The 22,933-nt window shown below is 33.2% G+C and overlaps 1 protein-coding gene across 3 annotated transcripts in view; it reads left to right on the top strand.

Annotated features, from left to right (window-relative positions):
• The first annotated feature begins 12,076 nt into the window (after window positions 1-12,076).
• The window catches only part of LOC124363063, a 53,848-nt gene continuing 42,991 nt past the window's right edge, over window positions 12,077-22,933 (top strand). Inside the window, exons 1-6 of one of the 3 annotated variants that reach the window (XM_046818143.1) lie at window positions 12,077-12,399; window positions 13,147-13,227; window positions 14,659-14,709; window positions 16,097-16,159; window positions 17,593-17,688; window positions 18,344-18,666. In XM_046818143.1, the coding sequence (XP_046674099.1) occupies window positions 12,339-12,399; window positions 13,147-13,227; window positions 14,659-14,709; window positions 16,097-16,159; window positions 17,593-17,688; window positions 18,344-18,666 (675 nt within the window). In that variant the 5' untranslated portion in view covers window positions 12,077-12,338. The remainder of the gene's footprint in view (window positions 12,400-13,146; window positions 13,228-14,658; window positions 14,710-16,096; window positions 16,160-17,592; window positions 17,689-18,343; window positions 18,667-22,933) is intronic. The other 2 variants (XM_046818142.1, XM_046818144.1) reach the window with 2 other exon arrangements.

The raw sequence follows: 22,933 nt of genomic DNA, 5'->3' as shown, positions 1-22,933 counted from the left end.
CTGGGTTTTCTACGATTTAAAAGAAAAAAAAAACATATTATCTAAAATTGTATTATAATCAATTCAGACATTTTTATTATTAAAGTAGCAGTTACCTATGGCTTTATTTTGAATAACATGTATGTCATAGACACATAATTTTAAATAGCATAATACAAATTCCTGAAAATAAGTAGTGATCACTGGGAGATATTCAAATCTCTTGATCCATTTTAGAATGGTTGGACTTGGAGGGTGATGTTTTAGGGCCTGAAGTCGAAGACGGATGCAGGTTCCATTCGAGTGTGGAAAATTTCTATTCGAACCAATTACATTTTATACGCCACAGTAGAGTTTGCATTGTTGCAACGATCAAAATCATGCATATTCTTTCTGAGAAAGAAGCCCTTTAATATTTCTTTTTTTACTTAAGCTCCTTGTAATCTTCTTCCGGTCTAACGTATTTCCGGTGACCCAATAGTTTTTCCATGTTAACGCGATCAAGAAAATATGTACAAACGTTGGTCTGAAGGGTCTACTTCCATCCATTATAATCTACTTCAAGTCTAAGCTATTTCTAGCGTAGTAGTAGTGTATGTATTGTTGCTCAAATGAAGAAAATATATGCATGAATAGGTCTGAAAAGACTTCCGGTCAAAGCCATCTACTTGCGGTCTAATATACTTCCTGTACCCATAGTCTGTTGATTGTGTAATACAAAGTCACGTGTCAAATTTCACCACGCACATGTCTTTCAATTTTCACCTTTTCAGGACAGCCGGAAATTGAAAAAATAGTATACTAAGGGTTGCATCCCATTTCAACCCCTATTATTAGTTGACCATCAAGAAAAATCTGTTATTTGTCAGTTGAGAGCAGAAAGTACGCGATTTACGTTAAAATTGTATAAATGGCAATAGCCTTATTTAATTAAAAGTCGTTTGACAGGTGTTTGGTCTTCCGATCATATGTTAGTTTGCTTGTTTAAACGCATATGTGACAGATACGGCCAAATACAAAATAATTGAATCGGAAAAAGTAAGCGCTCTGTGGTGTAATGGTAGCACATTCACCCGGCAAGTGAGAGATCCGGGTTCGACTCCCGGCGGAGCAAGTACTTTTTGCGATTCAATGTTTATTGAAATTAAATAAGGCTATTGCCATTTATACAATTTAACGTAAATAAAAGTCGTTTGACAGGTGTTTGGTCTTCCGATCATATGTTAGTTTGCTTGTTTAAAACGCATATGGTGACAGATACGGCCAAATACAAAATAATTGAATCGGAAAAAGTAAGCGCTCTGTGGTGTAATGGTAGCACATTCACCCGGCAAGTGAGAGACCGGGTTCGACTCCCGGCGGAGCAAGTACTTTTTGCGATTCAATGTTTATTGAAATTAAATAAGGCTATTGCCATTTATACAATTTAACGTAAATAAAAAGTCGTTTGACAGGTGTTTGGTCTTCCGATCATATGTTAGTTTGCTTGTTTAAACGCATATGTGACAGATACGGCCAAATACAAAATAATTGAATCGGAAAAAGTAAGCGCTCTGTGGTGTAATGGTAGCACATTCACCCGGCAAGTGAGAGATCCGGGTTCGACTCCCGGCGGAGCAAGTACTTTTTGCGATTCAATGTGTATTGAAATTAAATAAGGCTATTGCCATTTTATACAATTTTAACGTAAATAAAAGTCGTTTTGACAGGTGTTTTGGTCTTCCGATCATATGTTAGTTTGCTTGTTTAAACGCATATGTGACAGATACGGCCAAATACAAAATAATTGAATCGGAAAAAAGTAAGCGCTCTGTGGTGTAATGGTAGCACATTCACCCGGCAAGTGAGAGATCCGGGTTCGACTCCCGGCGGAGCAAGTACTTTTTGCGATTCAATGTTTATTGAAATTAAATAAGGCTATTGCCATTTATACAATTTAACGTAAATAAAAGTCGTTTCACAGGTGTTTGGTCTTCCGATCATATGGTTAGTTTGCTTGTTTAAAACGCATATGTGACAGATACAGATACGGCCAAATACAAAATAATTGAATCGGAAAAAGTAAGCGCTCTGTGGTGTAATGGTAGCACATTCACCCGGCAAGTGAGAGATCCGGGTTCGACTCCCGGCGGAGCAAGTACTTTTTTTGCGATTCAATGTTTATTGAAATTATATATATATATATATATATATATATATATACATACACACACACACATACGTAGGACTGAGAGGGCTATTGCGGTCTAGGAGGAAATCCTACTTGTTATCTACTTTTAGTATTTAGGAGAAATCCTTATTAAGTTTATGTAGCATTTCAAAATACTCGTTAATAAGGTGCGTTATTAATTTTGCGTAACAACTTGTTGTTTTTCTGAATGCAGTCTAGGAAAGAATAGGTCGTTAAGTGATGATGTTAGTGTTCATTTCTTTCCACAAGCCACTTTCAAAATCCCATATCACAATGTCAAGGAAGCCCACCATCCATATATATGTAAAAACATTTGTAACTTTGTTAATTGAGGTTGTTTTTATAACATTGTTTATATTTGATATCTGCATTACACTACTGATCAAGTATCGTAAATTTTATATTTTACTAGTAGTTACCAGCGGCTTCGCACGCAATGTTCTGTTGAAAAACTGGAAAATATATCTATGTATTCTTTTACTATAACATAATAAACAGTCTAGAGATAATCGATAGTCACTCACAGCTATTCCAATCTCCTGATCCAATTTAGATTTAAGTTTAAAGAACAGAGGTTTGGGATCCTGAAGTTGTAAAGTGAAACAGTTTTTATAAGATTAGTATTTCCCTCCCACATTCCATGATAATGTATTGCAGTTCTTCGATGGCTTCAGTAACAATAAGAGTTAGCCTTTTTATCCCAATGACGAAAGTGTATCGTACAACTAAAAAGTTGCTGCGGTTAATATGGGTCTGTTCTGGTCGTTTAAATTCACCCCCGGTCTAATCTATTTACAGTTCCACAATTGATTTATGCCGTTGCACTAACCAAAACAATGGTCTCAAATGTTGGTTTCGGAATCTTAAACTTAGGTTAAATTTTGATAATTAAGTGATTTTGATATTTTTACCGATCACTAAATGTGTACTTAGGGGTATACGCTTCAAGTATTAGGGCAATGTTATCTCCATTTGCTTTTCAATAACTACAGTAAAAAGGCCATGCGCAATGTTAAAGGAACTAACCAGATTAGATTACGTTATATGCAAACATTCACAGCTTTATACAATAAGGTAGTTGTTATAACAGCGTATAAATAGCATTTCTATTGTATTAGATGGATTATTGATCATTGGCGCAATCTAAATTTAAAATTAAATAACTTTGTATTTGCAATCTGCATTACACTACTGATTAAGCACTTTACAATAATTAAATATTTACTAAAATTTAAATGTAAACATTTAATTAATGTTTCTGCCTTTTTCATGAACTTCAGCTGAAAGTTTTAACAGCAGTTTGTGTATGCATGTTATGTTAAGTATCAGTTCAATTTATATTACGTGTCGTAGCGCAATCTGCCGCTAACCAATGTAAAACCACAATCCAATGTAAAACACTCCAATATCATAACATTTGAATTTTAACAAATTAATTTTTAAATTTGAATTCGACTTTATTTGGTGAAATGAATGTGTTATGGGTGGTAAAAAGCACTCTAAGTGTTAATTCAGACCAAAAGCTATACATGTTCCAAATTTCAGCACAATCCATATAGCAGTTTCAGCGCGATTCGAGTACAAACCTCCAAACATCTAAACATCCAAACATCCAAACATCCAAATATCCAAACATTCAAACTTTCGCATTTATAATATTAGTGGGATTAAATTTAAATGTGAACAGATGATTCAGTCTAATTATATAACCTCATTTGAAAATGTCAACAGCTGTTTATTATCAGCTAAATATGGATTATGAAACGCAAATACTACAACTTGTTACAGAAATTCAGTATTTCTTATATTCCTTTCTTATAAACCATCCTTATTTTCAAGAAATTAAAAAAAAGAAAATTAGTCGAATTGATCCACCTGATGCCGAGATTAGCGCTTAGGAACACATTTTGCGATGAGTTTTATATAGCAGACTATGTTAGCTACGCACTCAATTTAAAAATCAAAGTGCTTATTACTCTTCTTAGATAAAGTACATATGATGTAATTTTTTGGTGTTTTACCATCTTTATTAAATGTAAGTGAGCATATATAGTATAAGTATTATTTCAGTGCTCATTGTTAAGAGGTTTTGAGGTTAATGGACTGACTCATTCCAGGTTTTGCGCTTATGGGGGGGGGGGGGGTTTAATGAGAGTAGGGTAAACGTGCTTTAGTGTCAAGAAAAGTGGACATTTCAGTATCCATGGGGCGTTGGACGAGTGCGAAACATGCGTTTGTGACGTATTAAAAAACGCGGATAGTGAGGTTGGTGCTCAGCGCGCTTTCCGTCCTGAATTTTTCTATCGCCACAGGATCCCGTTCCAAAAAAGTTACGGATTGGTGTGAAATGTAATCACTTGTAATCGTAGAACGCTATCAAAAAATGAATGGTAATACAGTGGCAGTTAACTCTAAATGTTATGCTGACATGTTGGCAACCTTTCATCTGCCTGAAATCAATCATTATGATACAGATGAAGAAACACTCTTCCAGCAAGATGGTGCAAAACGAAAACATCAGTGTGATCTAGATGAAGAAACACTCTTCCAGCAAGATGGTGCAACATGAAATCATCAGTGTGATACAGATGAAGAAACACTCTTCCAGCAAGATGGTGCAACATGAAATCATCAGTGTGATACAGATGAAGAAACACTCTTCCAGCAATATGGTGCAACATGAAATCATCAGTGTGATACAGATGAAGAAACACTCTTCCAGCAAGATGGTGCAACATGAAATCATCAGTGTGATACAGATGAAGAAACACTCTTCCAGCAAGATGGCGCAACATGAAATCATAAGTATGATCTAGATGAAGAAACACTCTTCCAGCAAGATGGTGCAGCAAATCATGCTGCTAATGTTTCAATGGATTTGTAAACTCGCATTGTCAGGATGTTTTATAAGCAGGATGTTGATATCCATTCGCCTGCCCGTTCACCAGATTTGTCCACTCCAAATTTCTACTTTGGGGATATCTTAAGAGCAAAGTCTTCGAGGAAATCCACCAAGAACAAAAGAAGGTTTGAAGGAGCGAATTTGTCATGAAATTTAGCAACATTCCGCTGCAGACGCTTCAGAAAGTCGTGGGCGGACATCTCAAACTTCGACGATTTGCATAAACCAAGGACACCACCTAGCTGGCACTATATTCGAAAAGTCATTGTTTAAGGTATAACACCACTACCATCCACTCATGTACATTGAGATTCATGTTAAAACAATTCTCCTCTTTTTGTAAATCAATTATTGGTGACTGTTCGAAATCGTGCCGTTTCACAGCCTCACCTGTACATTAATTCATCTGAAGTATTTTAATGAATTGTGCCGAAAATTTCAGTCTTAGTCTATAGTGGTGGAATAAGTTTTTATTAATCTGGGTGAAAGAATTTACTATGTAATATGGTGTATTCTGTGATAATTTTGAATCAGAAGTAGTCACGATTAAGGTACATATTATTTCAGTGTTTACTATTAAGAGGTGAATAAGGTAAACAAAATTACCACTGGCTCTGGGTCTAATTTTAAGATTAGTGCGTGAAAAGCATTTCTGGTTAGAATCAAGTATACTTTACACGTCATAGTGTTGTTTGTCTTTTTTTCCCACGATCAAAAGTATATACACTACTCGATCCAAGGAGTCTACTTAAGTCAAAAAGTGCCTAAACAACCTACAACATTTTTGGATACTTTTTATACATGTTATAATTCTATGCTTATTTGGATGTTCTGAATATTGTATGCGTGTGCGTAGGCCGATGTTACTTCTATTAGCAAGGCTAGATTAATGAACATATAAGATCACAAGTTGTTAGGTTTAGAGCTTAATATACTTACTACACTAATATTTATATACAGAGTGTCCCATATTTAGGCAGCCGAACTTCAGGAGGTTATTCCAAAGGTGAAAACAAACAAAAAATATAAATTTTTCCGTCTATCTTTCTGTATGTGGTTTTTACAAAAAGCTTAATACCTTAGAAGTTACTTAAGATAAAAACATGAAACCTGTTATAAATATTGATCTTAATAGTTTATAATATATCCTTTAAAATGTGTGTGTGTTTAAAATGACCATTATTTTAAAAATTACAGCTAAAAACCTCAAAAACTTTTAGTGAACTTTAGTAAAAACTCGTAAGAGACAAAAGGCTTGAGGAATTAGTCGTACAAGTTATGTTATATAGATGATTAATATCAGACAACTAAGAACTGAGAAATTGAAATTTGTATGAAATAAAATGGTTTGTTATTAATAAGAAGTTTAAAGGTAAAAAAGCAAAAAATAATAAAAAGCCTACATTCAAAACGCACTAATAATATGTTAAACAATTGAGAAATATCATTCATTAGATGTGTGGATTTTAATCTGCAAATATGTAGCATAAGCTATACTGTACAATCAGGGATCATCAGCTGTCATTCATTGTTGTGAAATACACGTTTTTATTTGTTATTGGTTAAAGTCCATTCCAAAAAAAGAAAAACAGTGATATAAGGATGTTTTTCTAGATATCGCTTTTCTGTTTACGTTGCTATCATTCTATTGTCTTATTTAGTTGCTGAATTCACCAAACTGCCCATTTAGCCAAATCAAGAGCTAACAGACGTTAATGTTTTTATGGATTGACCAATGGAAACTCTCGAGAGGCAATCTATACAGAGAGGTTTCTTAACAGAAGAATTCCACACAGAGAAACGTTCGCAAATGTTCATAGAACTCTGAGGGAGCGTGGAACTTTTACACAAGCTGAGAAGTCCAATTTCAGTTACAACATTAGAGCTCATTAATGAATATTAAATTCCGTTGGAGAACACTCAAGTACTAGTGCTATAACATTGCAACAGGAGGAAGAAATACAACAAACAATTATACCCATGTCATATTAAAAAATTCCAAAGCCTCTCTCAAACAGGCTCTCAGCCTAGAATGAATCTGTGTCAATGGTTTTTGAGAAAAATTGCTGCGATTCCACTATTTCTGTCAAATTTTTTTTTCTGTCGAGGCCGGATTTTTTGAAAGATGATATTTTGAATTATCAGAATAATCACTTTTGGACTGACTTGAATCCTCAAATTATGTCGCAATCCAAACACAAAGTAAATTCCCCTCTCAAAGTATGGAAAGGGATTATTGGACATAAGTTGTTAGAAGCTGTGATTTTGCCAAATAGACTAAAGGTGCGTCATATTTGGACGTTTTACCAAACTTGATACCGGAACTATTAAAAGACATGCCTTTACACAAAATAAATTCAAAGTGGTTTATGCCATATGGTGCTCTTGCAAATTTTAGATGGAACATAGGCTACACTTAGGACGTATTTTGTCTTTTACAGCTTTTTTTTACTCAAACAAGGTTTTTGAGATATTTAGAATCTCAAAAACTCAGATATTTAGAATTAAAAATTAAAAATGACTGCCTTTTTCAAAAGAATGTTGTAAAAAATAATCTTTAAGGGATACGTAAACGATCAAGACCAATATTCATACCATTTTTATGATTTTATCGTTAGTAACTTCAGATATATTAAGCTTTTTTAATTCACGTACGGAAGGGAGATAGACCATATGTTTATATGACATTTTTTTTTGCTTTGATCTGTGGAATAACTTCCTAAAGTTTGGTTGCCTACACACGGGACACCCTGTATATACAAAAATCTGTTTGCTGCATATTTTTATCTGTAAGGTATAACCCAAGCTTGAAAACAATCGAGAAAGCTAATTGTTGTAAGAGCGCCACGAGTTTTAAGCCTACATGTTTGGTTTAAACGATTTCCAGTTAATAATTTCTGAGGGTTTTTTACAAATGGGACAAACAGAGATAGGGCAAATAATGACGAGATATCTGAAACAGCTTGTACCACTTTCTCATCTAAAATATAAATGTGTACATGAAACCAGACTGATGGATAGGCACAGCCTTATTAATGTTGTTGATGTTTGTGTACTTTAGCAGTGAAATTTCACTTTTTCGTCGCTACTTTGAACTTTTTGTTTAACTACTCCATATTTTTCTTGCTCAAATTTAAATTAAATAGGTCGCACAACTTAGTAGAAACCCCAAAATAAAGTATTAACATCTATGTAGATACATACGTTTACAAAAGATTATACTCATTACGGGCCCGATAAGCTATCACTACCCCATCTGAGGGATACAGTTATCGTTGAGGGAAAAATATTAATTTGTGAGACAGCAAGTAGACTTTTTCGGCGATTGTAAAGGCACTAGCAAGGGATTGCATTTCTTTTTTGCTTTTAATAATTCGTCCTAGTTGGGATGGACGATAATTCCTATTTCGTCTTATGAATCGAAGAACAAACCGTAATCGTCCTGTAACAGATCAGGGCCACGGAGGGTTTTTTGTTTTTAGTTTTCACCGAAAAGTCTTTTCTTTTGATTTTACTTGAGCAGGCAATACAAGTTCCTCTGAACCGTTGTTGTGAATCTGTTTACTTTTATTTCCTTCAGTCAGTTTTGAACACTATACTCGTTTATTAGGTTTATCGAGCTACATAGTACCCGAGCTCTTACTGTGAGATCCTTGGTTCGTGTGTTTTAAAATAAATTTATATGCTTATTTAAATAATTAGAAAATTTGGAACCGTTTATTGCCGCATTCTGTCAATATGATGCAGAAATACTTGACTTAGAAACTATCATATAACCTTTTTATAGAGGTTATCCTGAGGTTATATTGAGGCATTGAGGTTATCTTTTCGTTGCGCGAGTGCATACACTTTTGTTGAGTCCAAGTCACGTTCTCATTCTAAAACCTCACAAATTAACAGTGAAAACACTGAAAATTGGTGAGTTTTCATTTTATAACTAACTTCTGCTCAAATAAAAAAAACGAAGTAAATTTTAAAGAATTATCCAGTCACATCTATTTATTGTAATCGATCTTGTCCAGTGACGTTTCAGATAGAAGTATAGTCAAGTATTTATTTCGGAGACATAAAGTACATTTGTATTCCAAACGTCAAGTATCTAATAATTTCGACACACATGCTACATCGAATTCTCATTTATACATACATTTTGGCACTCAGTCTGCCCCATTCATCGCCAATTTTTTCTCAACTCAATTCGAGAGTAAGTCTTCTGATTGTGTGGGCTCCCAGTTATACGCCATAAACTCGTTCACACTATAAAACGCGTTCGACACTAAACAGCGTTTCAGGCGAGTTTTAAATACTTTATGCGTAGGTGAATTTTTTTCTTTTCTTTTAGTCAATAGTCATTAATATCTAAAGTGATCTAATGATAAAGTAAACAAAGTCGCAGGTTACCGCAGCAGGAGTTTCCGGTTTAATATTTATATTGCAGCTCAACTTAGCGTTCGTTGGCGCAAGGAAGATAATGAGTTTTAAACCCTACTTCTGTATAAATTTGTCGCGTATGTCAAATTAATGACTAAACGTCAGAACAAGTGTAACATAAATGCTGTGTAGTATTTCATATCTTAGCTATAGCTTTAATTAAATAGCGGATAAAGATCGAGCAAGATCGCTCTATCCAACACAAAGTACTGACGTTCTAAGTGTAAATAGAACTACCCTAGAGGTTCTAAAAACGGCCTATTACGGCCTAATCCATCCACATCTTGTGTATGGATTAAGACTCTGGGGAGGATGTGCCAAAAACAAAATGGAGCGGGTTTTCAGGCTCCAAAAAAAAGCAGTCAGGATCATTTTAAAACTGAATTATAGAGAGTCGTGCAGGGCATCTTTCGGGGAGCTGGGATTGATGACATTGCCCTGCCTTTACATTTTTGAGGTGATCGTGTACTGCAGATCGAGATGTGCCTTGATAAGTGGCAGGGACGTTCACCAATATGAAACTAGAGGCAGGGACAACTTGCGAACTCATCAACGCAGACTGGCATTATCGCAACACCTCCCTCAGCAGGTGGGTGTCAGACTAATCAACAAGCTCCCTGAGGATATCAAAAAACTCCAACAACCTCAATCAATTCAAAACTCGTCTCAGACGCCTGTTGGTGTCTAAAGCGTTTTACTCGATTGATGAATTCATGACGAGCCGTTGGGATGATTGAAAAATCATGGATCCGAAGTCTGTGTGATTGTGTCGTGAGAATGCTGAGATGTAAGTATGACTGTGAGTGAATGTGTAGTTAGGATATATTTTTATGATGCATTTGACTATTGCAATACAATGTTACATATTGTCAAACACGCAATAAAGAGATTATGAATTGTGAAGTCAACGCGTGAACATGCACCTGACCTGTATTCCCAAATATGTCTGACGTTTTGATCTTGTATAAAACCTCAAACCTAAATCATTGAATTTGAAACACTTAAAATGTTTTGTATCCTCTAGAAGAGAAATACAGAAAATTTTAAATTTTAGGTAACTATGAAAAATGTGGTTTCTGCCATTCTGACATCTACCTTGGGGTGACACTTACCCTGTCTCTCAACTTTAAGAACAATGTACAAACAAAAAAGAAATATAAATCGCTAGCACAAAAATGTCTTTTTCGGGGATTTCTTTTCTATCTTAGTTATTATAGTTTTGCTATTTTTTCAATATTATAAATAATAAATGATGCACGACCTTTATAATATAAAATTTATTGCTTTTTACTTTCGATGGGGTGATACCACCAACTTCCGCACCGGGTGCCACAGCATACAGCTGTGCGGCAAGGTACATCGGCAGCCGATCAGCTGCAAATGCTCAAATTCTATGTTTAAAGACTGTTATTGAAAATGGATGCTTTGAAAGGATAACAGGAGATCGGACATTTGCAGGCTTTGCAGGTTTGGGATTGCAGATCCAAACAGGTTCGGACATATGCACCTGAAGTCGGCTATAAAGAGAAGCACACTCCCAACCAAGTATACCCTCTCGGAGTGTGCTCTCTGCACTAAAAGGATAAACAAAATTTTGACGGAAAGACAATTATTCTTTTAGAAAATGAAAATCATCCACATCATTGCACTGAAAACCCATAACACGTGCTTGCCGAGATCACGTGTTTTCTCGGACAGTATGCCTCGTTATGGTATGTACATAGCCTTATAAATAATATTGCATATATATATTAATTCAGCAATGTTTATTGAAATGAAAATAAGGCTATTGCCATTTATACAAATTTAATGTTAATAAAAGTCATTTGACAGGTGTTTGGTCTTCCGATCATATGTTAGTTTGGTTATTTAAACGCATATGTGACAGATGCGGCCAAATACAAAATAATTAAATCGTAAAAAGTGAGGGCTCCGTTCTGTGGTGTACTGTAATGGTAGCACATTCACCCGGCAAGTGAGAGATCCGGGTTCGACTCCCGGCGGAGCAAGTACTTTTTGCGATATATATATATTTCAATGTTTATTGATATATATCTCAATAAACATTTATATATATATATATAATGTGGAGTTCATAATATAATATATATATATATATATATACATATATATATAAATAATTAATTAATTCATCATTTAAATTAGTGAGAATAGTTTGAGATTTGTTGATAGATGAAAATGCCAATTCACCTGGATTACACTATATTTTATATTTTGTAATCCATGTGTCTCTTATGTTAAAATTATGTAAATTGATCGTTTTGAGCTTCTTCGTCGTTGAAGTTTTGCGTTCTCTTCAAACGAACAAGGCTCCATATTCCACTTACATTTTCCCCTCAAACACATCAACTACTAAATACGTAGAATGAGCAAGAAATATTAATGATCTCTGGATCTGAGATTGCTGCAGACCCTTAGTTACTGTATACAAATACAGACTTCCATTAAAACCTGTATTTACGTGGATGGCATGGAGAAATCCAAAAAAGCACAGACGCTGCATCCGTGATTGTTTTCTTATTGAACACTTCAGTTGTTGGCTTAAAGAAAACTTTTCAATTGACGTAAAAAGTGGGTTTAAGAAGAACTTCTGTTTAATACGGTGCTACCATTTGTTTGCATTGATTATTTTATTTTCAAATATGTATAGTTTATAACATTGACGCTATTCGTCAGAGCGTTAATGTAATGTGGTGTGGATAGATAATATAAGGTCAAGTGATAAGAGACTGACCGAGAGGAAGTTCAAATGTTTTGTGAGCAGCTTCTGAGTATATATTCGTAGATAACGCGCAGCTGCACACAGTAGCTGACATGATGTGGTCTGCAGCAATAGAATCTTTAATTTTCCTTGCTACATTTACACCAATTCTAGGTAAGTCATTCATAAACCAGAAAGCAATATAGTAGCAATAAACATGAATTTATCGACAGTGACTAAAGTGATTATTACAAAACAGTACTGCCTTCGCTAGGCGAACTTTTAGTAGAATTTTACAATAAACTACGAGCTAACTTAACATTAATCACGTACCAGTTTAGATCTACATTTTGTTTTAAGCATTACAACAAAGTATACAACGAATAACACCTATCAAATATCCAAGTAAGTAATACACATTGTAACTACCCAGTTATACTCAATAAATGTTCAATCGCAAAATTTCGTGCTTTCTTCCGATGGCAACTGCAGTAAAATCCAAATAGTTTAAAATATCCTCAGCAATAAGCTTTCAAATAACGTAGATATGTTGCACCTGATGTGACAAAGAGAACACCTCGCCACCTAGATACACTATATTTTACTCTCTGGTGTTGAAACGATGCAAGAGTTTATTTTGAGCTTCTCTGTCACTGACTACTTTTGGTCCTCTTCAGCCGAACATTACTTCAGATTCCAGGAGTCAAGTCTGTTACACCGTCGGATTTCAGATGCTGCACTAAGAGGAAGGTGAACTGGAGCTAAACTCAGGATGCACAAGCTTTCAAAATATTATAAACATCAGTCGTAGTTGGCATATTTAATATTAGAAACTAATATTAGAGTTATTTTTATGTTACATTGCTTTTTGTTTGGAATGCTACTTGCAAATTTTGTATTAAACTGGAATAATATTTTCAGGATCAAGAGGAGAAATTTTTGACATAACAACGGTTTACGATGTGGGCAACATTTGCAGAAACCTCTCCCTACTGCCCATTGGTACGTTAAAATAATATTGTATCTTTAATTTCAAGTGACAAACACCTATACTACTGCATATCCATGCAGCATCAGTGACGTAATTTGTATAAAATTAAAACTAAAATGGCAAGTTTAATATAATGCGAATGCTCAAACATTCAAGAGAAAGGATTTCAATGTAGACATACTTAACACTTTTTAGGCACAAGCTTTACATAATTGCGAGTATCCAGCGGCCTTATAATTGATTAAATAATAGTATTCTTACGTATTTAATAAATCTTTTACAAACGAACGTTATGAAATTTTACGTATTTGTACTTTCTTGTTAATAATAAATACTTAAAACTTGCAGAATATAACTTTTTTAACTGTTGTTTGCGAATTATACGAACAACCCCTTGCTATTGTTAGGCATGTTATTGTCATTCCAATGTTATTATGTAGTTTTTATGAATTCGGTTGTATTTTACTGTATCCCAAACAACATACATATGTAAGAAAAGCATTTGTCATTAAAACAAACAGGTTCATAATTTCTAAAATAAATAAATTACAGCAATGTCTTGTGACTTTCTATCAAGAGACAACTGTGCTGGCGGCCATCTTGTTTTTATCTCGTAAGAAGAACCTTACGCTGAAAGACTTTTTCATTATTATTCGTCACATTTCATCATTAAAACCATGAAAGATTTCTCACATTAAAGGCATATATTTTAAAAACAAACAAAACCAAACGCATTGTAAATGTATTATATATATATATATATATATATATATATATATATATATATATATATATATATATATATATAAAATTAAGATATGGTAGTTAGCATCTCCTGAGCTGTCAGCGCCCAAGCTCTATTAAGTTTGGGTTCTGAGGGTCAAAACTAAAGGTATACACGAATGAGTTTTACTCGGCAATCTTATTAAAATATTTATGTACATGTGTCAGAATTACGTACCAGAGAAACGCATGTACTTTACGGACGACTTTTGGAAAACAATCGTTTAGGGTCAGTGTGTGTACATGCTATACATATAGGTTTGGTACTTAATACCTAATATAACGGAGGTATCCCGATCATGCATTCGCGCGGTATACCTGTACTGTCTGAATACCTTTGGTCTACCGGTGTGTGTTTATACACGAAATTTGACGTCTGTTTGATAGTGTGTTGTGTTTTAAAGCTCAGGAGAAGCTAACTCCCTTATCTTAATTATATATCCCAGCACTTACAAGTGAACTGAAAAGAAAGTTATGTTTTAGATTGATGTGTAACAAATTACGATCTGAGGTATCGTATACACTTTTTATCAATTATCCCTAGGACCTTAATAATGAGCTTAAGTTACTGAAAAAAATGTTGTGTACTATTTTCAAGTAATTGTTATACCTTTTTGTAAAACATAAAAGTCGTATAAGCATATTGTATTATTTTATAGGTCCTAATGAAGTGGACACAGGATCTGCAATTGATAAACCATGTGATTCAAGTAAGTGTTAGTTAAAAATAACAAATTTTAGTTATGTTTTATAAAATTTCAACATTTTAAACATGCCACTCAACTATTGTAGCTGATAAACACATTACGTAATATGTACGTTCTACAACTTGATTTTGTAGATAAGTATTTCTTTTGCTATAATATTCTATTTTGCTATGTATTCTGAATTCTGTGACGATCAGACAGAACAAACCCGGGCAATAGTGTTGTAGGTCAATTGATTGTTGTAGGCTAGTTATGATCAACGATGTATTAATAAACTTGTATAGTGCCCATTATAATTGAATGCCCAGTATTATAATAATGCCCGCATATGCCTACGATCACCTCAACCCTGAAAATGTAAATAGCTATTAATTAAACAAAATTAACTTTTTAGGAGCAGACAGATTTCATAAAAAGGATAAGAAATGTTTTTTTTTTTAGCAAAAATGAAACAATTTTTTAGTTATTCTTATGGTGTCACTTATAGTTAATTTTAAATTTACAATGAATTCAGTACCATTTCTCTTAGTCAAGATAGGAAATTTTCGGTCACCAAAATAAGTAGTTTACATTAATATTTTAGATAATCTTACCTCAATTTCTTAAAGAATATGTATGGTTTAATGTTATGAACACCACAGTGCTCGTTTAATATTTGAGTAAATTGTTTACGTTAACGTTAATATAGGGGATGTTTCGTGAGAGGTTAGCACATTCCAGGAAATTATAGTAGACAGAAGCCAAAAGATTCATATGAACATTTGTCCCATGTCGTTTTAGTTATTTCGTGTGTATATAAAATTTTACAGAATTATCTATCATCATATAAACCGTTAATGACGCTAAAACGGAGAGTAAAAGTCAGCATTCGGATATGATTATTTTTTCAATTAATACTTTAGAAAAAAGCGCAAATTCGCGATTGACGAGATAGGGACAATACACAAATTGTAAGGTTAACCTTCCATACCATTGTTATATCAATTTTAACAAATGTAGGCTAAAGTTGGATTTGCCTCGACATGTACAACAGAACGTTATTCTTGTACAATAATGAAAGCTTAACTCATTTCGATAACTCATGAATAATTTAAATGCCAACATTTTGAAACGGAAAGTATTATTATTTATTTAACTTTTCGTTAATTTTCCTCTTATTATATTAAAACAACTGTCAAGCATCGTATTATTCACACTAACAGTTTAAGATATGAGTTTTAAAATTAATAAAATTCATACTGACATACAAATACTATGCGGAGCGAACTTTTACTCGTGTTTGTGTCTACTATACTGTAATTTCCAGGAATTCGCGATAATCTGCCACAAAACAACCTGTGTATATGGTAAAAATATAAATACTAAAAATATACGCCTTGACCATTTCCAGGTATCAAAGGGCGAGTTCACGTTCGTACAAATGCTTATGGATTACACGTGGAAGGAATACCAGGTAAGTTTTCTACAAGATATTATGTATAACATTAAGCTCACCTCTCTGAACTTCATCTGTCCCAAAATGTATACTCCTCACTATGAAATGTTGAAAGATTAGGTCGCTAAAGTATCATATCGTTAATATGATTTACATTGGCGTTAGGAGTCGTAGCTAACCTTCACGAATTGTCTGATAAAGTGTGTGAACCAATCCACTCTATTTCAAGTCGTATCTGAAGTCTATTAAAATAAAACGTAAAACAATTATTTAAAATCTTAAATTTAGTAAAATCTCGTGTACTACTACTGAGTAAAATTACTAACAAAAACAATGTTATTCATCACGATTTTCTGCTTAATACTCTTAATACAGTTTCTATTTATTAAGGACCAGACAGGGCCTTCTTGAAATACTGCCATTCCCTCAGTCTGTGCAATAACTCTTGAGAGAAGCGTTTGGGAACTTGAAAATTGGTTCATGGGTTCCTCTTGGTCTAAGGAAATTCGCTATTGATTTTCGGCTCAAACAGTCAAAGGGCAGTCATTTTGTCTGACTATCTATAAAACTTGATAGAACACTTTTAGAGACTTGAAATTTTGTACATAAGTTCCCTTTGGTTCAACAAAGAGCTTCATTGGTCTTACGGCGAAAGGTCCGTCTGACGTCTACCTCGTTCATTACATTTTGTCGAGTCTTTCGATATTTCCTTGTATGGTTTTATTCAAGAAGTTATCACGTAATGATTTGGAAATCAATGTTATACTTTCGTACTTCATTTATAAATTAGGAATTACGCAATCTAAATGTTTATATGTCACTTTAAAATGAAAACTACTGGGCTTAAATACAGTTGGAGGAATTCAGCTGTGCTCGTAGGGCCCAAATACTACCTTTTCAAAAAATAAACGCTGTCTGTGTGACGGGTTGCGTTTACGTGCTAGCCGCTGAGATGAAGGCGCAACAATCTTTTTAACGACTTTAAACTCACGATTTCGATTTGCAGATTAGTATTGACAAATACGTTATTTTCAACAACACGTTAAACAACACTATAACAACTGAAAAACAAGGATAAGGCCTATTATTGCTATTATTTGGTATTCTCTTATTATTTAATTCCACCACAATCAGCACTGTCACAGAACAGACTGATTGTAGCGAGTGTGATGAGTTATTTGGGCCAATACGATTCCTGAAAGGAGGGTTTTACCCATGAGTTACATGGAAATGTTTTCGGGACGCAGTGCATAATGCTACCCCGCCACCCCTCCCGCCAATCACCACACACACACTCAAGGTCACGCGCGCAGCTAAAGTCCTCGAACTGTATGGTTAATAAGCTCTGACTTCTCTCCGGTATTAATGAGAATAGGATAATGAAGACAGCACTAATCATTACAGAAATTAGTAAACCAATATGATTCTGATAGAATGTAACACTGTTTCAGAATCGGTAGGACTATTGGCATCCAATAACAATTGTGACCCTTCGCTAGAATGTAACTGGACGAAAGACGGCTGGAGTTTAGAACCCTCCGAAGAATGTAAGTAACATTTGTCTGTCGAAAGGATCATGATCTGAATCAATTGCATTGCAACAACATTAAACTGAGTTTCGTAATGAGATTATTGCCAAGAGCTTGCAGAAGGTATGTTTAAGGTGCGGCTCTTCCTTTTTTTGCAGATGTGATCAGTTCCGATTAACCACCACCTATGTATTATAGATATGTATACTCTTATCATATGTTTACTAGTCACTCTGAGACTGTTTAACACTACTTTTAAATGTGTTTGTACATTGCGATTATGCTTTCCTTTGTACAACATAATTATACTGATTTTTAGCGTGGTAAAATACATGGAACTTTTTTTAGTATATATGGATATATTCCAGTTGTAATAACATTGTATATAACAAAATTAAAACTGAAACGGAGAAGTTATTTTGATAAAAAGCATCAAGTAATATTTGTCGTTTTGTAACAGTAAAGTTTTAATGCGATCAGTATTAGGCTACTGTGGGTTAAGAAGTTAGCATTAACTGGAACCAGAGACTGTTGTGAATTGTATTTCTTTGATCTCTAGGTCTGCAGTGTGATTTTAAAGACAGATATACATAAACTTAATATTATAAAATAATGTTCAATATTTTTGCTACTTGATGAGAGTGAATCTATTGCTTTGGTAAAACTGTTACAGTTGTAGATATGGAAGAACTGCAGGTCTACTCATTTCAAGACCCAATTAAATTAAGGATCACAAATATAAAAAATAATGGAGTAGTATTTATCTTCTTCACTAATGGAACGTCTAACCTAAGGGATGAGGAAATAATATACTTAGTGAAAAATTCGCATTCAGAAACTTCATGGTTTAATGGTTATGAAGCCCAATTTTACAGTCAGTGCATCTCATCAAAAGTAGGAGAAAATCACGGATACACAGGCTACAATTTTGAAGTTAAGGATCGTGATGGAAGTATAGTTGGAGTTCATTGTTCTCGTGCAGATTCAGACTTTAACGTAAGTTATTATTTATTGTGTTACTTATAATTAATATTGAAACAATACTTAAACTGTAATTTATTCGTGCGTAAAGTTATATATCCTACTATATTGATGCAATATTTTAACAAATAATGTTGATGGTATTATGAAACAGGAATAAAATATATTCCGTATAATTAAATCGCTAAGGAAGAATTACACTTCTTGAGTTAGTCTATACAATAGGAGTATGATACACCATGCGCAACGTAATAAAACTTTGCTCAGATGGAAGTATTTGAATCTATAGCTACATGCGTTGCTATGCCATATGTTAACATTTAGCATGATTATACTCAAGTTTTTTGACACATTTTTCACTGTGCGGTTTTCTCGTTTGCCATCATCGCCAACCATAAGACCAATGTAAAAATGTTCACTAACGCTAAACCAAATGCTATGGAGTAACATGCACCTATATAGGTCTTATGCATTTTCACATTGGTGTTATATGTGGCGATGATGGCAAACGAGAAAACCGCAAAGTGAAAAATGAGCGGTCTATGTTGGTCCTTTTTATACAATGTACAATTAGGCGGCAAATGTTGGTCCGAGGGTCGTGTGTTTAGTGGTGGGGGAAAGAGGGGAAGCCTCTTGATTGTAAATTATTGTTGAACTAGTAATTGTCTTTCGTTTGTTAAACACCAATTCATAAAACATTAATTTCACATATTTTCTTTAATTTTAAAGTAATCAATAGTATTTACGTGGGTGAAAGTAACAGAAATTCTTGGATAGTTCTTAATATTGAAACATAATACGTTGCCCCAAAATACTGTTGTTTCTGATCTGTGGCCTCCTTATTAGCCACAAACATTTATTTTATTTCATAATATTAAACATATATTTCAAAAGAATAACATTTTTTGAATAATACGCATTTAATAGTTTTTCAGATTAAATATTGTTTTTTATTAGAGTTATAAATAAATATAGTATTGAGCATGTTTTAATATAAGTTAAATTTATCTATGCTGTACATTTTTGTCGTAATACTGTTTTGTTAAATTGTTAAGGGGTAGTCCTGTAGTCAGTAGTGAATTTAATATAAAACATAACTGACAACGACCGGTTTATACACGGAGAATACTAACCATCAATCGTCCCACATACTGCTGAGTAGCTTTGTGGTCAGTAAATCAGCTTAAGTACTGCATTAAAATAGATCAAATAACATTTTTATTTTGCCAGAACATTACAAATTTTATAGCAACCTCCAAAGACTTTTTTTATTTTAAAATTTTAAACATCCACATCACATCGGCACCCTAGTCAAACATACTAAAAGGATATAAACATTCCACATTAGTATCTCTTAAAAGACACCAACCATCAATAATGAACTTCAATGTAAGGATTATTTTAAATTTCAACTAATTTTGGAATATGATCAAGTGCCAGGAATACACGTATATTAATTGTATAGGAACTACTGAATCCCATCTAAGAATTTTTACTATAAGTGAACCAACAGGATATTTATCTCCTAAAATTATATATGAAAAATAAAAGTTCTAAATTTTATAATAAACTGCCATACAAATTGAATTAGGCTATAATTATGGCTATTGAAGGGAGTTGAATTCAGTAACAGGTAAATAATTATACTAGGTTTGTACAAATAATTAACATTTAAATTTTTTGTTGTTAAAATCTTAAGCTAATATTTTCAAATTATTAGTGCGCAGGTACTGCACTTAATTGTAAAGTTTAAAAATTCAAATATATTCCTTTTTCGTAAATGTTTTATAGAAATACAAGGACACATATTTAATTATTTTATTAAATTCGCATATTTTTTAGGACGTTAGTACCTCTAACAATTTGAAGATTATGGAAGGTCAATGCGAAATACTGTTTCTTATATTACATGGTCCTTTAAAGTGTAAATATCGAATGCAACATCTGATTTTAGTCTTTCACTACCTTAGCCTATTCTGTTCAACAATCATACAAGAATTTCTTTCCTCAAATTACATATTATATGTTTTCCGTCTGATTGCAAGAACCCACTCATTACTAATTTATTGTTACTGAATGTGGGAGGAGATATTTCGTTATTACACAATAGTATATTACACATTAGAGATATTTCCATATAGCATATTATAAAATCATAAAATATAACATACTAAGGTCTGTTCACACTCTAGATTTACAGATGGTAAAATCAAAATTTCGTTATACTCTGCATTAACAGATGGTACATAAAAGCAACATAGATCTTTTAACATTCTAATAATATATAAAGCATATCGGAGTAATTTAATAATATACGAAGGTGGTCTGAAAAGTTTGCTTTCTTAACGTTAACAAAAGCTACTGAATTTCATCTGCTGACGGTTACTCAACAACTTATATCCATTTTCGATGTGCAGATTTTATTTAATAGTAATTTGAGTGAGTTGATGTGAGTTTTTTTGCAAAAATGAACAAAATTGAATATCGAGCTGCCATTAAATACTTATATTTGAAAGGCAATACGCCTTCACAAATCAAAAAATGAGTTGGATTCTGTGTATGGGGACTCTGCACCATCATTTAACTCAGTGAAATCATTTTTGGGATGCTGAATTTAAACATGGATCTTGGGAAATGATGAACGTTTGTGACGTCCAAAAACTGCAACTCTGCCAAAGTTCACCACATGGTGCTAGACGACAGGAGAATTAAAGTGAGAGATATAGCAGAGGTTATATGTCGAATGAACGTGTTTATCACATATTAAATCAACATTTAGGCATGAGAAAGCTGTCCGCGCGTTGAATGTCGCATTTACTCATGTTAGACGTTTTAGGATGAACATTTCCAACACTCTTTTGGCGCAAAATAAATCCGAGTTTTAAATTCTTTTTAAATATTTCATTCATCACGTTTTTCAATTAATCCATCAACATTTTCCGAAATAAAATCTTTAATTGCCTTGTTTTCATTAAAAAACTTGTTATTTACAGCCTTTTCTTGAGCATAAATATAATGAATAATTCCATAAAATTTTGTTAAATCACTGATATATCTGTATTCAATCTCATTATCATTATATTTTTACACCAGATCCTACGATTTGATCTTTATTTTCCCTAAAGTGTTTTAATTAAATTAATATATTTTTTACCTCTAGTTGATGGTTGATAGTTTTTTAGTTGATGGATCATTATTTTTATAAACTGACTCAAATATCCATAACATTTCGGTATACTTTTTAAAATCTTCTTCAGAATATGAATCCTTTCTAGGAACATCATTATCTGTTAATATCCATAATCCTTGAGTACCTTCATATAATTTTTCATTAATAATTATATCGTTAGGATAAAAATTCACGCGCAAATTTCCAGTCATATAACTTTTCTTTTTTCTATCCCAATACAAACCAAATTTATCATCTTTTGCTCTAGGAAGAAGTTTTCTACTCATTGTACCAACTATTATATCAATTGTTCTAGGTCTTGGTTCAACTATTGTAGATTTTTCAATGATTCTAGGTCGAATCGGATTCTTCAATGGGGTCGAAGATTGTAATTTTGGCAATTCAAATTCTTCTACTTCAGATTCAGGAATCGAAATATCAGCAAATTGTCGTACAAATGGGACTAAATCCATCATATTTTCATTTAAAACATTTTTAATTTTTCCCTCTACATTTTTTATTTCAGAAGTTACAGGTTGATAGAATTTTTGAATAAGTTCTTATTCTTTTTCATCAATTCTAAACTGTTCTTTAAATTCTTTGATTAATTTATTTTTTAATTTGATCGTTTTTTTGCTTCTTCTAAAGTTACTTTCGCCATTTACTTAGACAAATTTTGAACGGTAAACGAGAAAGGTGGAACGTGAACGTGAAACATGAAAACGTAAGAGATTTTCACACGTTTCCATTAGCAAATGTATTCAAGTATTTACCATCTTTAGGCTTCAAAGTTATATTAATTGTTAAAAATACGTAGTCTTCTTTCCAAATGTTTTTTACAAGTTTTTTTAGTAGTTTACAACTTTTTATTGTCCATCCAGAACTTCTATTTGGATGATTTGTCTGTTCTAGATGCCATAATTCATTACATTGCTTAGTAATAAAGTCATTTAAGTTAGAGAATTCATCTGCTTTTATAGTAAAATACATAGGACGAGTTGTGTTTTATCATTCACTAAAGTTCGTTCATATTCACATTCTATATATAAAGAAACTTTGATATTTTTCACATATTTTTTTAATTTTTCGATTAAACTTATAATTTCTGGTCGC

Source organism: Homalodisca vitripennis, chromosome 5 (genome assembly GCF_021130785.1).
Source record: "Homalodisca vitripennis isolate AUS2020 chromosome 5, UT_GWSS_2.1, whole genome shotgun sequence".
NCBI lineage: Eukaryota > Metazoa > Arthropoda > Insecta > Hemiptera > Cicadellidae > Homalodisca > Homalodisca vitripennis.
This window is presented reverse-complemented; position numbering and strand designations above follow the sequence as displayed.